The 14,072-nt window shown below is 36.4% G+C and overlaps 1 protein-coding gene across 1 annotated transcript in view; it reads left to right on the top strand.

The window, feature by feature from the left end:
• The window catches only part of LOC145269225 (kanadaptin-like), a 69,234-nt gene that overhangs the window by 40,162 nt on the left and 15,000 nt on the right, over positions 1 to 14,072 (top strand). The window contains exons 7-9 of the mRNA XM_080124845.1: positions 779 to 848; positions 3,473 to 3,662; positions 4,733 to 4,856. Coding sequence (XP_079980971.1) covers positions 779 to 848; positions 3,473 to 3,662; positions 4,733 to 4,856 — 384 coding nt within the window. The remainder of the gene's footprint in view (positions 1 to 778; positions 849 to 3,472; positions 3,663 to 4,732; positions 4,857 to 14,072) is intronic.

The raw sequence follows: 14,072 nt of genomic DNA, 5'->3' as shown, positions 1-14,072 counted from the left end.
TAAGTAAACAGTTGAATGCAACCATTTGTGAAGGTCAAGAGAATTTATTAATTTATTTTTATTTCGGACTATTATTCTCATCTTTATTTGTTGTTGTTTTCATCTTTATTGCATTCTCAGCAATCACTGCCATCCGTAGTTGTTGTCGTCTCACCACGAAGGCCAGAGGAATAGTTGGCCGAATAGCTTATTTGTAGTTAATTTATTTTTATTTCGGACTATTATTTCATCTTTATTAGTTGTTGTTTTTCATCTTTTATTAGTTGTTGTTTTGGGGGGGGGAGGGGGTCACGTTTCGGCCAACTATTCCTCTGGCCTTCGTCAGGTGGTAACCACGACGGATAGGAACCTCGAATTTCCTAACTGCATTCTCAGCAATCACTGCCATCCGCTATCTTCAGACAATTCCCACCTGGAACCGTAGAGATTCAACGTCTCTATCCACTGCGCCGTGGGTCCCGAAGGGCGATCAAGGTTGGATTTTTTTTATCTTATAAATCCGCGTTTATTTATTATCTTATCTTCCATAGTCGGGTCCGTACCGTTTGGTATATATATATATATATATATATATATATATATTATTCCTTAATTGGAATTCATTTTTGAGATAAGCATTATATATATTAATTTATTTTTATTTCGGACTATTATTCTCATCTTTATAATTGCTCATCTCAAAAATGAATTCCAATTAAGGAATAATATATATGTCAAGAGAATTTGTTTTATTAATTTTCAATTTGTGATGATTTAACAAATTTTATTTTTATTTTAGTCAGAGAAGCACGCAGTGGTAGTTGCAGAAATTCAAGAAATTGAAGAAAAATTGGAAAAAGCAAAAACAGGTGGAAACTTTATTTTAAAAAGTGGGGAGCGGGGTGATTTTTTTTATTGATTTTTTTTTACTATATTTATTGGTCTGTAATGTTTATTGGTCTGTAATATTTATTGGTCCCCCGCCAAAGAACGAATCGGATGTAATAATTCACTTCTGTTTGTTTATTCGCACTTTTCTCAATAACTACTTTTTGGATTCTTTTTAAATTTTGCACAAACATTAGTTATGGTGAAAGTAATACGGTTAAAAAACGAAAAGGCAATGTTTACTGTTTCTCTTCTTTCTCATGTATATATATATATATATCAGTAGCCTGGTAAGGCCACAGGGGAGACAACCGAAGCAGCAAAACTATATAATGTCCTTGTGCAAAAGAGCAGGACACAAAATGTTTTAAATAATAATAATAATAGAATAACAATAACAAAGACTTTCGCTGGCGAGGACTACTATTGAGCGTAACCAGTTATACAGTCCTTTTGAAATTTTCATCTCTAATTTCTCATTATCTACTGAATATTTTTAATGAAACCTATATGAAATATCTTCCTTATTAAATTTTAAAAGATTTTTCTATTCTGAAAGAAGTTTAAAAAAATTTAATCTAAAAAAGTTATTCAGATTTTCTCATTATTCAGACCTGTATTACAAAGAGGGGGTTGCAGAAAATGAGTTGTGGTGTGAGTAGAAATACAAACTGAAACAGAATATTCAGACCTGTAATAATACAAAGAGGGGATTGCAAAAATGAGTTTTAGTGTGAGGAGAAATACAAACTAAAATAGAGAGTAGGAGAGTTTTTATAAATACATGCAAAACATTCATTTTTTAAAATCCAAATTAATAAATTAAATAAAATATAACCTTAAAAAGATATTTCATTGGTTTGAAAGTATAGATTCTTTTTTACCAATTGTCATATAATTTTATCCATAATATTATAATCTTCAAAAAACCTGCAAATTTTTCATTTAGTTTTGTCCCATAGAACCAAAAACATGAGCATTTCAATATTCACTTTGGTTACCAGTACATATATATATATATATATATATATATATATACACACCACCTTTCTTGAAAATTTTATAAGTTCCAAATCTCAGCGACTATTAATCAGAATTTAACAAATGAAGGCTCGTTGGAAAGGTAATGACCTGAATTGTGTAGCGGACTATTTTTGGCACATTTTTACAGCCATAAAATGTTTCAATCATTATCATTTGTTTTCCTAGTTTTGCATAGGAATTACAAAATATCTGATATTTCCCCTAAACCTCTGACCTTTATGGAAGGGAGACTAAAACTTGCTGCTATGGTTTCTAATGATCTGAGATAACACCAAAGGGAGACTTGATTCCAGATATTTCTCATATGTTATATCTGCCCTCTTTTGGAAATAGGATACGATTATGAATATCTCCAGTATCAAATAATGTTTATACATTGTGAAATTTACTTTATGTATCAAAACTAAATCTCCTCCGGCTGCAATGCACTTGTGTGTACCATTCGAATAACTTCTGGAAACCCCTATGGAAGTCCTCATGTCTGGGCATGTCAATGAACCTTGTCACATTGCAGCCGGAGGAGATTACTTCAAAGGGGACTAAAATATTATGTGTGTACTATCAATAACAGTTCCTATCTTATTATAAATTTTCATACTGTCTGTCTGTGTGTGACGCGGTTTAACTCAGCCTACAGGAAACCCACCCAGGCAAGTTAGGTACCGAAATGAAGCTTATGACCCAGCGGATGTTTTAGTGATATTTATATCCATGTTTGGTGCATGGAAATGCAAAAAATAATGCAAAAAGTGACGATTTACTAAACAACATTTTATTTACTTGATATTTTTCCGGTATTCACCGGCAGTTATCATCTTCCTCAGTAAGGGTCTTGGATATGACCTTAAACTATATCCAGTGGTGAGGCCCCAGCTTGCAGTCTTTGGGGAGTGTGGAGCCACCCTTTAATTGCCACTGCTCTCAGGTCCACTCTGACCCGGAGTGGTAGTACCTGTTAGGGTCCCAACTATGGGTTAAATAGAAACCGACGTGAAAACAACAAATATATTCTATTAAAAAATTTTTCTTCAAAGTCTTTGGATTCGGCATTAAATAACCTGAAAAGGGTTGATATGCCGTAAAACAAAAACAACCAACCAACCCATCCTCAGTAAGTTCGATTTAATGTCTGTCTGTGTGTGTGACACGGTTTATCTCAGCCTACAGGCAACCCACCCAGGCAAGTTAGGTACCAAAATGAAGCTTATGACCCAGCGGATGTTTCAGTGATATTTATTTCCATGTTTGGTGTATGGAAATGCAAAAAAAAAAATGCAAAAAAATAACGATTTACTAAATGTTTTATTTACTGGATATTTTTCCGGTACAAGAACCCAAGTTTGCCCAGCTGGGCAAACTTGGGTTCTTGTATGTAAAAAGTCTGGAAACTTCTAGAAGGCACCTCGTTTATTTCATCCAATTTTGTATTATCTACAAGAAAACTTATCCAATTTAACATTCAACTACTTTTATTGTTTTCTTTGCAAGTTTTGAAAAAAATTATACACACTTTTTTTTTTTTTTTACCTAACATAAAAATTGTCGTCGTTTTGTTCTGCAGATGCTGCTGCCATGGAATCGTCTGAGGATATGGATGCCTTGGATGCTTACATGCAGTCCATCAAATCCGGTGTGATGGATGCAAAAACACGGATGAAACTGAAGCGTCGACTGCTCGAGATCCGGCCACAAGAACAGCGCCTTCGCAAATTGGTGAATCTGACGCGGCCAGTTTCTCTTCCTGAACTTAAGTAAGATTGTTACATAAGAGATACATTAAATAAATCCAAATTTAATGGTATACGACCAATAGATCCAAATTTAATGATATACTCTCAATAGATCAAATTTAATGGTATACAATCAATAGATCTAAATGCGGTGGTATACGTTCAGTAGATCCTAATTTAATGGTATACTGTCAATGAGTTTAAATTTGATAGTATCCCATCAATAAATCCAAATTTAATGAGTATATCCAATGAAATTCTATCAATGAATCCCAATATAATTTAATGATAGGATTCACTAATCTCAATTTAAATGTATACATTCAATGGAAATCTATCAGCAAATTTAATGAGTCATTTAAAGCAATCCAATTATGTACTCTGAGTGTAACGACTACATTTAATGAAGTGAATACGTGACGACTACCTTTTAATGGGGTGAATACGTGACGACTACCTTTTAATGGGGTGAATACGTGACGACTACCTTTTAATGGGGTGAATACGTGACGACTACCTTTTAATGGGGTGAATACGTGACGACTACCTTTTAATGGGGTGAATACGTGACGACTACCTTTTAATGGGGTGAATACGTGACGACTACCTTTTAATGGGGTGAATACGTGACGACTACCTTTTAATGGGGTGAATACGTGACGACTACCTTTTAATGGGGTGAATACGTGACGACTACCTTTTAATGACACTCTACAGTTCCAGGTGAGACCTGTCTGAAATTAGCAGTTTTACTCCAGATGATTAGTTGGCCAAAAACAGCAACTATGGAAGGCAGTAATTACTGAAGATACAGTTGAAGATTCAGCATTCCTATCCCATCGGGGTTAATACCTGAGGAAAGCCAGAGGAATAGTTTGCTGAAATGTTGTTAAACAACTATAAAAATGAGAATAATTTAATGTGCGTGTCAAGTGTTTTTGAAATGTTTATATTTATAACAGCGGAGTTTAAGTGACAGGTCTTTGGTTTTTGATTTGTTCTAAATGTCAAAATTTTTAACAAATATCCATTTTTTTTTTTTTTTTTTTTTTTTTAAATTTATGGTGCATTTATTTATTTTTTTCTTCCAGGCCATTTATTTACCAACCAAAAGCTGATACGAGCACGGCTGCTGCTTTGCCTAAGGGGTTGCCATGTTTCGGTAAGATGAAAAGCAAGAATGTTCCGAAAACTCCAAAAGTTTTTACCGTGGCAGTAAGTATTGTTGTATCTTGGCTCGTGAAAATCTGTACACCCCACCTCTTTGATGGTTCTTGATTATGTCGGGGAGAATCTGCTCAGAGATCACTTTCCTGCCTTGACAGTTGATGGCAAGCAGAAGAGACATTGCAGATCTATCTCTGCTGTATCGTTATTTTATTCACAAAAAAAAATAATGAATCATAAGAAGTGGGACAACATGGTCCCTCGGCGCAAGTGTGCGCATTTAGCTGTTATGGTTTGCTATTCATTGTGATCGTCATGTTGTGCTCTTCGTTGTGTATTGATGATAAAAGTCTGTTTCATTGCATTTCCCAGGTGTTTGTGCAAAAAAAAAAAAAAATGCAGGCTGAATCCCTCAGGGGTCCATCCTGGGCCCAACTCTCTTCCTGATCTACATCAATGATCTCCCAAAACACATACTTAAATCATTCGTTGATATCTATGCTGATGACACAACCATCTATGGCAACACATCAAAGGGCGTAAATGACAAAGTTCTCTCTGATTCTCTCTCCTCTGATCTTGTGCGCATGGTACAGTGGGGGAACAGGTGGCTGGTTACTTTTAATGCATCTAAAACCAAGCTCCTATCTTTACATCATCAACACCCTGATCCACATCTGGCATCAATTGAAATGCATGGCTCTCGTCTAGTGGAAGCTCTGTTTTCATAAGCTTCTAGGATTGACCTTTACTCCTGATCTGAAATGGAACACGTACATCAAATCTGTTGCCAAAGTCGCTGGAAAAATGGTAGGATCCTTCTACCGCTCGAGAAGATATCTCACTGCTAATGCAATTCTCTATCTATATAAAAGCCAAGTACGTCCAAGGATGGAGTACTGCTGCCACATCTGGGCAGGAGCTGCTAAAAACAGCCTATCCTGCCTTGACAGAATACAAAATAGGCTTAGTGGGGTATGCCCTTTTCTCTTTCCTGCAACCTCTCTCTCGCAGAAGAGACATTGCGAGCCTGTCCTTGTTTTATTGTTACTTCCATGGCAAGTGCTCGTCTGAACTCCAATTCCTGGTCAACCCTCGCCAATCTTTCACAATAAACACCCATCTAGCTGAAACTACTGCCAAAAATTTTCCCCACTCTTTAACTATGCCAAAACCAAAACGTAGATTCCATGAACAAAGCTTCTTTCTTAGAAGTGCACGTCAGTGGAACTCTCTTCCGTCTGCCTGTTTCCCACCTGACTACAACTTGGATGTCTTCAAGTCCAACATAAACAAATTCCTGATAAACCGCCCCCTTAAGTAAGACACTTTATCAAATCTCCATTACTAACGATTACTACGATACTATCCCATTGATTACTGTACACACAATAACCCTTATCCCCGAGTGGCCTCCGGGCCTTGATAAGTGGTGACTTCCATGTAAAAAAAATAAATAAATAAATAAAAAAAAAAGGCCTGAACCTATACCACGAAGGAAGAAAAGAACAAAATGAAAAAAGAAACGTGACGTCTTTGCCGTTGCGTCCATCATCAAACCGGATGCGGCGAAGGTTTAAATTAATCGTAAAGAGGAGATGACTTTGGAAAATATCAGTGAAAAAAGCTACCCCTCCCAGTGCACAGTTGAGGGTGAAGGAATTAATGTTTCTAGCCAATTTTTTCCATATTTGTCGTCCGAAGAGTCGAGCTTCAAAACAATACCAATCTCATGAAAATCTGTTGCCTCTGTCGAACGTTTTAGGCAGACATGATGATTGCAACGTCTTGTCAGACGAGTGCCACTCCCTCAGACATTTAAAATCCATAAGCCCAAATGCCCGAGGGAGTATCTATACAAGGATGATGTTTCAGAGTCTTAGCTTTGTACGACAGCTAAGTCTCTCTCTCGGTTCAAAATGTTGAGATCCAGCAACAAATTAAACTGCAGACCAGCTTAATGCGGGTAATGGTCTTCCGCTTTATGGTTTTTTAAATCAGAGATTTGCTTCTCCTAGAAAGGTTGCCTTCACCACGGCTTACAGGAGCCCTCTCCACCCCAATACACATATACACACACACAAATATACACGGTGCTAGTTGGCCGTTGACCCAGAAAAAAAGAGTTCATTCGCCCTTTGGCAGACATACAAACATACATACATTTAAACAGACTGGTGAGATTTACATCATAGAAAAACTGTCTAATGAACATTCGTTGCAAAAACCTAAACGTTGGAATAATTTGAATTACTTTTTCGTAAATAATTGTAAAGACACAGCTTTCTTTGTTGGATGTCGTTGTTTTTCCGAAGTTATTCACATCTTTTTTTCTTTTTTTTTTTTTTCAACTCATGTTCACCCCTTACTTGGACATAAGGGGCTACTATTTGAGGCCATGTCTAGGGAAGATTACCAAGATATTTGTTTACGTTACATTTAAACTTCTGCATATCAGTACAGCCAGGGAAGCAGGCAACAGGAAGGGAATTCCAAAGTCTAGCTGGTCGAGGGAAGAAACTATTAGAATAGAAAGCTTTCTGGCATTTAGGGACAACAGCAGTGAAGGGGTGAGATTTTGTTGCTAATCGGGTTTTTCAGGGATACGTACGTCGAGGGGGTGCAAGTGAAACGAGTTCATCAGAACATATTCCATTAAAATATTTGTAAAACAGGCACAGTAATACAACAGACAGTTCGGTGATGGGACAGAGGCTGGAGCTTAGTTGATAAAGTGGGACCGATTATATTGACAAATTTTTTGGGGACTTTATCTAAGAGGGAGAGACTAGTGGTAGATGCACCAGCTCAGATGTGGCAACAATACTCCGTGAATGGTGGCCTTGTAGAGGTACGGATGCAAGTAGTCTTCTAGCTCGATAGAGGGAACCCACCTTCTTTGCAGCAGGCTTTGCAATGTCCTCTATGTTTTTGTTCTAGTTCATATTGCCCCCAAATGTTAGGCCGAGGAGTTGGAAGGTAATATTATATGGATGTGATTTGGTGAAAGCCTTCTGTAAATCGTAGATCTGGTGAAATTTACCTTTAACGGTCCCGATGATATTCTACTACTTTAGAAGAGATTCCTGCACCTGCGACCTCGGTCTTAAAAATCGATAGATCCCGATTATAAATTGGTGAACGCAGACTTATACTCTAAAGCTTCTGTCGAACACGTGGTGCATTTTTTTCCTCCTTTTTCTTTTTTCTTCTTCTCACGCTCACTTCCTAATTTGCATAAGCACGTTTTTCGGCTGCTGCTGCTAATTTCTTTGCCAGCCATCTTTTGCATGCACTCATATGCGGTTAAAAGCCAAAGGGGCTTGACCTTTACTCCTGATCTTAAATGGAACACGTACGTCAAATCTGTTGCCAAGGCTGCTGGAAAAATGGTGGGATCCTTCTATCGACCCAGTAGATATCTCACTGCTGATGCAATTCTCTATCTATCTAAGAGCCAGGTACGTCCAAGGATGGAATACTGTTGCCACATCTGGACAGGAGCTGCTAGAAAGGACTTGTACTGCCAAGAGTTCAAAATAGACTTCGTAGCCTCGTAGGAGATGTCCTTTTCTCTTCCCTACAACCTCTATCTAAGACCGTAAACAACCAATTTCTCTCTGATTCTCTCTCCTCTGATCTTGAGCAAGTGGTACAATGGGGAAAGAGGTTGCTGGTTACTTTTAATTCATCTAAAACCAAGCTTTTCTCTTTACGTCATCAACGCTCTGATCCACATCTGGCATCAATTGAAATGAATGGCTCTCGTCTTGGGGAGGCCTCATGTTTTGACAAGCTTCTGGGCTTGACCTTTACTCCTGATCTTAAATGGAACACGTACGTCAAATCTGTTGCCAAGGCTGCTGGAAAAATGGTGGGATCCTTCTATCGACCCAGTAGATATCTCACTGCTGATGCAATTCTCTATCTATATAAGAGCCAGGTACGTCCAAAGATGGAGTACTGTTGCCACTTCTGGGTAGGAGCTGTAAGAAAGGACTTGTCCTGCCTTGATAGAGTTCAAAATAGACTTCGTAGTCTCGTAGGAGATGTCCTTTTGTCTTCCCTGCAACTTCTATCTCACAGAAGAGATGTTGCGAATTTGTCTCTGCTTTATCGTTATTTTCATGGCAAGTGCTCGACTGAGCTTCAATCTATGGTCCCCCCTCGCCAAACTTTCACAAGAAACACTCGTCGTTGAAAACACTATCAATAATCCCCCCACTCTTTATTTGTGCCTAAACCTAAATGTAGATTCCATGAACAAAGCTTCTTTCTTAGAACTGCACGCCTGTGGAATTGTTTTCCGTTTTCCTGCTTTCCAGCTCGCTACAATATGGTCGTTTTCAAGTCGAACGTAAACAAGTTCTTGATGAGCCATTCCACTTAAGTTAACAAATTTACCGAATTCCCATTACTAACGATTAGTATATTGTCCAATTGACTACTGTACACTCTTAAGCCTTATCCTCGAGTGGTCTCTGGGCCTTGATAAGTGGTTATGCCTATGTAAAACAAAAAAACAAAACAAAAAAGAACTCTAATAAAGATAGTAAGAGTTATTGCCTTTATGTAGATAAAAAGAAAAAGACTAGAGAGTTCCAGGGAGAATGGACAAAATGGCGGCTGCTCTAACACGCAATAAACATTGCATGTGATTTTTTTTTTTTAACAAAAATTAAATTAAGAATTGAATTTCATAGAATGCTAACTTTCATTCATTTCGGCTAGGAACAAAGTGTAGTATCTGTTCTTATGCTAACCTTCACCTTTTCTGTTCTCGGTCAGTGGAGGAGAAATCCTTCATGACTGAGACAATTTTTTTATTATTTTTGTTCCTATCCAGCGTGCCCCTTTTTGGGGAGCTGGATTTTACCCCACGTTAAAAACCGACCTAGTGTCTAACTCTGCCCTCGTGGGGAGGCAAATAAATAGGAAGTTTCATTCATTTTCATAATAATCAAATAATCAATTGACTACTGTACACTCTTAAGCCTTATCCTCGAGTGGTCTCTGGGCCTTGATAAATGGTTATGGCTATGAAAAAAAAAAAAACTCTAATAAAGATAGTAAGAGTTTTTGCCCTTATGTTAATGAAAAAAAAAAAGGGTAGAGAGTTCCAGGGAGAATGGACAAAATGACGGCTGCTCTAACATGCACATACATGAGTTTGTTTGCTTTTCATTCAAGTATACCATGATTGTTGCACAGGGGACCATATTAGACAGAGAGACGGATGGTGACATTCGTATTGATGTGGGGAAAATACATTTCTACAGATACTAGCGGGGGGGGGGTACCTGGCGTTGCCCGGGTGTTTGTAGGTGTGTGTGTATGGGGGGAGGGGGGGGGGTTAATTAATAATCCTGCTTAAATATTATAAAAAAGACGACGTAAAAAAAAAATTAAAATTAAAGAACCCCAAAAGCAAAACAGAAAAAAAATGGCATAAATAAACCTGTGTATGGGGTGGGGGTGGGGGTGGGGGTGGGGGGTAAACTAAAGAATAAGCGAAGTAATAATAAAAAAAAAAAAAAAAAAAAAAAAAACGTTTCCCGGGTGTTTAAAGGTGTAAAAGAAAAAAAAAAAAAAAATAGTTTTCGGCAGGAGGAGGGATTGAACCCGGAAGCCTTGACGCGGAGGTGAAACAAACTCCAACCACTTAACCGTCTAGGCCAGGAGTAAGAGAAATTGATTAGCATGTTAAGCTAAAGCTTATAAAGCTAAAAGAGGTTTGATTGACAGGAAGACGCTAAATGAGGTCATCGCGGTATCGTTACTTTTTAGCTTTCACTTCCCCCCCAGATGATGGTGGGAAGGGGGGAAAGCAATGCGAAAGCCAAGAACGTTTTAATTTAATTTCACTGTATTTATACTAAAATGCAGGACAAACAGGGGACAGAGTGAAATAGCGCGAATCTCATAAAAGTCGACGTAAGTAAATCTAGAGACGACCCGCGTTCCCAAATCCTACATATTATTTCTTATAGGTGTTATATAAACAGCTGTAAGCGATAGTAACGAACCCGGGACCATGTGCGAGAAAAGCCTTTGTCAGACATACACGAAATGGTCACACACATTTTGCCTTTTATATATATAGACAAGCGAGGGGTACCCGGCGTTGCCCAGGTGTTTTTCGGGGTATGTGAAAAAAAAACAGGTGCCCGTGAAAAAAAAACGAAGCCTTCACGACGCGCAGTTGGAAAATAGTATAGTGTTTAAAAAAAAAAAAAAAAAAAAAACAGGTGCGCGTTTTTGATTGACGTGACGGCGATAGGTATTCAGCAGTAAGCATTTTGTGCGGGACAGTTTTGAATGAGGTGAATAAATCTGTTTGTTTGTTTTTAAAAACCCGCTCCCTGTTTATTAGGAGGATCGAAATGAAAGCTACAGTCTGTTATGACAAAGTCGACATTGAACAAACGTTACTTAGTTCTCTGGAGACAACTGGCTTTCAGCCGGTGATTAGAGTCGAGTTTCATGTAACGCTTGCCGATGCGGGGAAATGTGGGAAAATTAACGTTTGAAAGTCAATAAAATTAAATAGACAGGCGAGCTCCGTGGGTAACTCTGAGATATTACAATTTATAGATGATATAAAAAGTTTTAAGAAGTTGTGAACCGAGCAAGTGCTTCTCTGAAAGAAGCCTTTTGTGGACATTGAGGAAAAGCATACATACATACATACATACAGTTTCGCTTTTATATATATATAGATTACAGAGGGGGAGAGAAGAGAGAATACATTCATACCTTTTACAGTTCTGTGGATGTTCCTTCTTTTAATATATGTTAGAGTGGAGAGAGATTGATCAGTTCTTTAACACCAGAGGGGACAGTCATTACTTAGATCGAGAGGGGGGGGGGCACATTACTTAGATGAGTTATACACAACGTTCATCATAAAGTAATAGTAATTGTATTTTGGAGATTTTTTTTTTCTTTCAAAAGCAAATAAATACCTGGTCACGAATAGGCTCCTATATGGTTGACTATTTTAAAACAACTGATTACATATAATGATAGAAGATGTATCGAAACACAGGAATGGGTATGTTTGATCTGGCAGAACGGTGGTTCATTAAAATTGTGGGGTCTGCGTTCGCGCCTGGTCCACAAAGTATGGAAATAAAAAATTTAAAAAAAAAAAAAAAAAAACGTTTACAAGTGTTTTTGATATAGATGTACATAATAATACTTTGATAAGTATGTTTTAACTCAAATAGGGATGGTATAATAAAATTGTGGGGTCTGCGTTCGCGCCTGGCCTCCAGAGAATGGAAATAGGCACAAACTTTAAAAAAGAATTTTCATATCTATCTGCGTAAGTATACTTTGATAATTATTTTTCAGTTTGAAGAAATATGGTATAATAAATTTATGGGGTGTCCGTTCGCGCCTGACCTCCATAGAATGGAAATATGTCACAAAGTTTAACAAGGTTTTTTAATATAGATCCACAGAATATTGTGATAAGTGTTTCAGTGTGAACAGGTATGGTATAATAAATGATGGTGTTTATCTATTTTATTTTTACTTTCATCATATTTTGCTTTGGTTTTGATACCCCTAAATTCGAAGCTATCTCTTTACAACCCTTCGTTTTCATAACCTATCATACTTTCATAAATCAGAGTCCATGTTTTGTAGGCTGTTTTTGAACCCGGTCAACGACGGGTACTTTTGCTAGTATATATATATATATATATATATAGTCTTATTTGTAGTATTCCGAATTTTACTGGGTTTATATATATATATATAAATAGTCTTATTTGTAGTATTCCGAATTTTACTGGGTTTATATATATATATATATATATAAATAGTCTTATTTGTAGTATTCCGAATTTTACTGGGTTTATATATATATATATATATATATATATATATATATATATATATATATATATATATGATGAAAATAATGGAAATAGTATTCCGACAAAATAGAGAAAATAAAAAAGGAACAAACCGTATTATGTGTTCACCAACGTTTCGTCTTTATTTCGAGACTTCCTCTGGGTGAATGAGATTAAGAAACCAAAAAATATACCAGTACAAAAATATTTGAAAAAGTTTCACGTGCACAGTGTGACGCAGTTCTATTTAAGAGAAACGGAAAAATTGATGTTGGAAATTCAAAAAGGAAGGGGGGCTGGCGCTGTTAAAGAGAAGGAAATTTTAGTGACGTCATATAGTCGTTAATTTAATTTTAAAACTATGAACGCAAGTTTATATTCTTATTGGGGAAAAGATATATCTGTTGAAATTTAAATATAAGTTTGTAACAGGAATGAAATTAGTGTTTTTTATGTAATTTATTGATTGAGATTATGTGTTAATTATTACAGGGGGTGTTTGAATAGTGTGAGAAAGTTAACCTGTGTCCACAGTTAAATAATGTTCTTTTAATAACAGTTTACTTATTAATGGCGCTATGTTATAGAAACCTCCACGTTGTTTAATAGTGCTTGAAATTGCGATAAGCGCAGATTCAAGGAGTCTCCGGCGCAGTTTATTTGAAATGAATTTAACTACTTTTGCTTGTTTAAAATCAAAGGTGTGGTTATGTTGCAATGAATGAGAGAATAATGCACTTAGAGAATTGCTATTTTTTATATCTCTTTTGTGTTCATTGAGCCTTTTTTCCAATTTACGCTGAGTTTCACCAACGTATTTATGATGGCAATTATGGCAAGGAATAGTATATATACCTCCATCGGAAACTGGTTTGTTATAGAGATGTTTCGTGGTTTTTCCTTTTTTATTTTATATATATATATATATATATATATATATATATATAAATAGTCTTATTTGTAGTATTCCGAATTTTACTGGGTTTATATATATATATATATATATATATATAAATAGTCTTATTTGTAGTATTCCGAATTTTACTGGGTTTATATATATATATATATATATATATATATATATATATATATATATATATAAAGTATAATTAAATCAACATTTAGCTTGCATCTTCTCTTTTCTTTTCTTTCGAAAGCTAGTTTTTCTTTGTTTAGAAGTTCATTTTTAAAAACGTTGTTAATGGAGACACGTTTTGAAAGTACTTTCTTTAACCCTAACCCTTACCTTTACCCTACTCGTACCAACACTAGTAGTTATTCTATACAAGTCCTGGAGATGAACAATTCTCAGTGGGCAGCTGTTCTATACAGATTCCAGACTTTATATTTTTTGTAGCCACAGAGCAAAAGATCTTTCTCGTGTTGACATGAAAAAAAT

Source organism: Euprymna scolopes, chromosome 45, assembly GCF_053919585.1.
Source record: "Euprymna scolopes isolate OS-2025 chromosome 45, ASM5391958v1, whole genome shotgun sequence".
Classification (NCBI taxonomy): domain Eukaryota; kingdom Metazoa; phylum Mollusca; class Cephalopoda; order Sepiida; family Sepiolidae; genus Euprymna; species Euprymna scolopes.
Note: the sequence above shows the minus strand (reverse complement) of the source record. Positions and strands in the feature narration are given on the sequence as shown.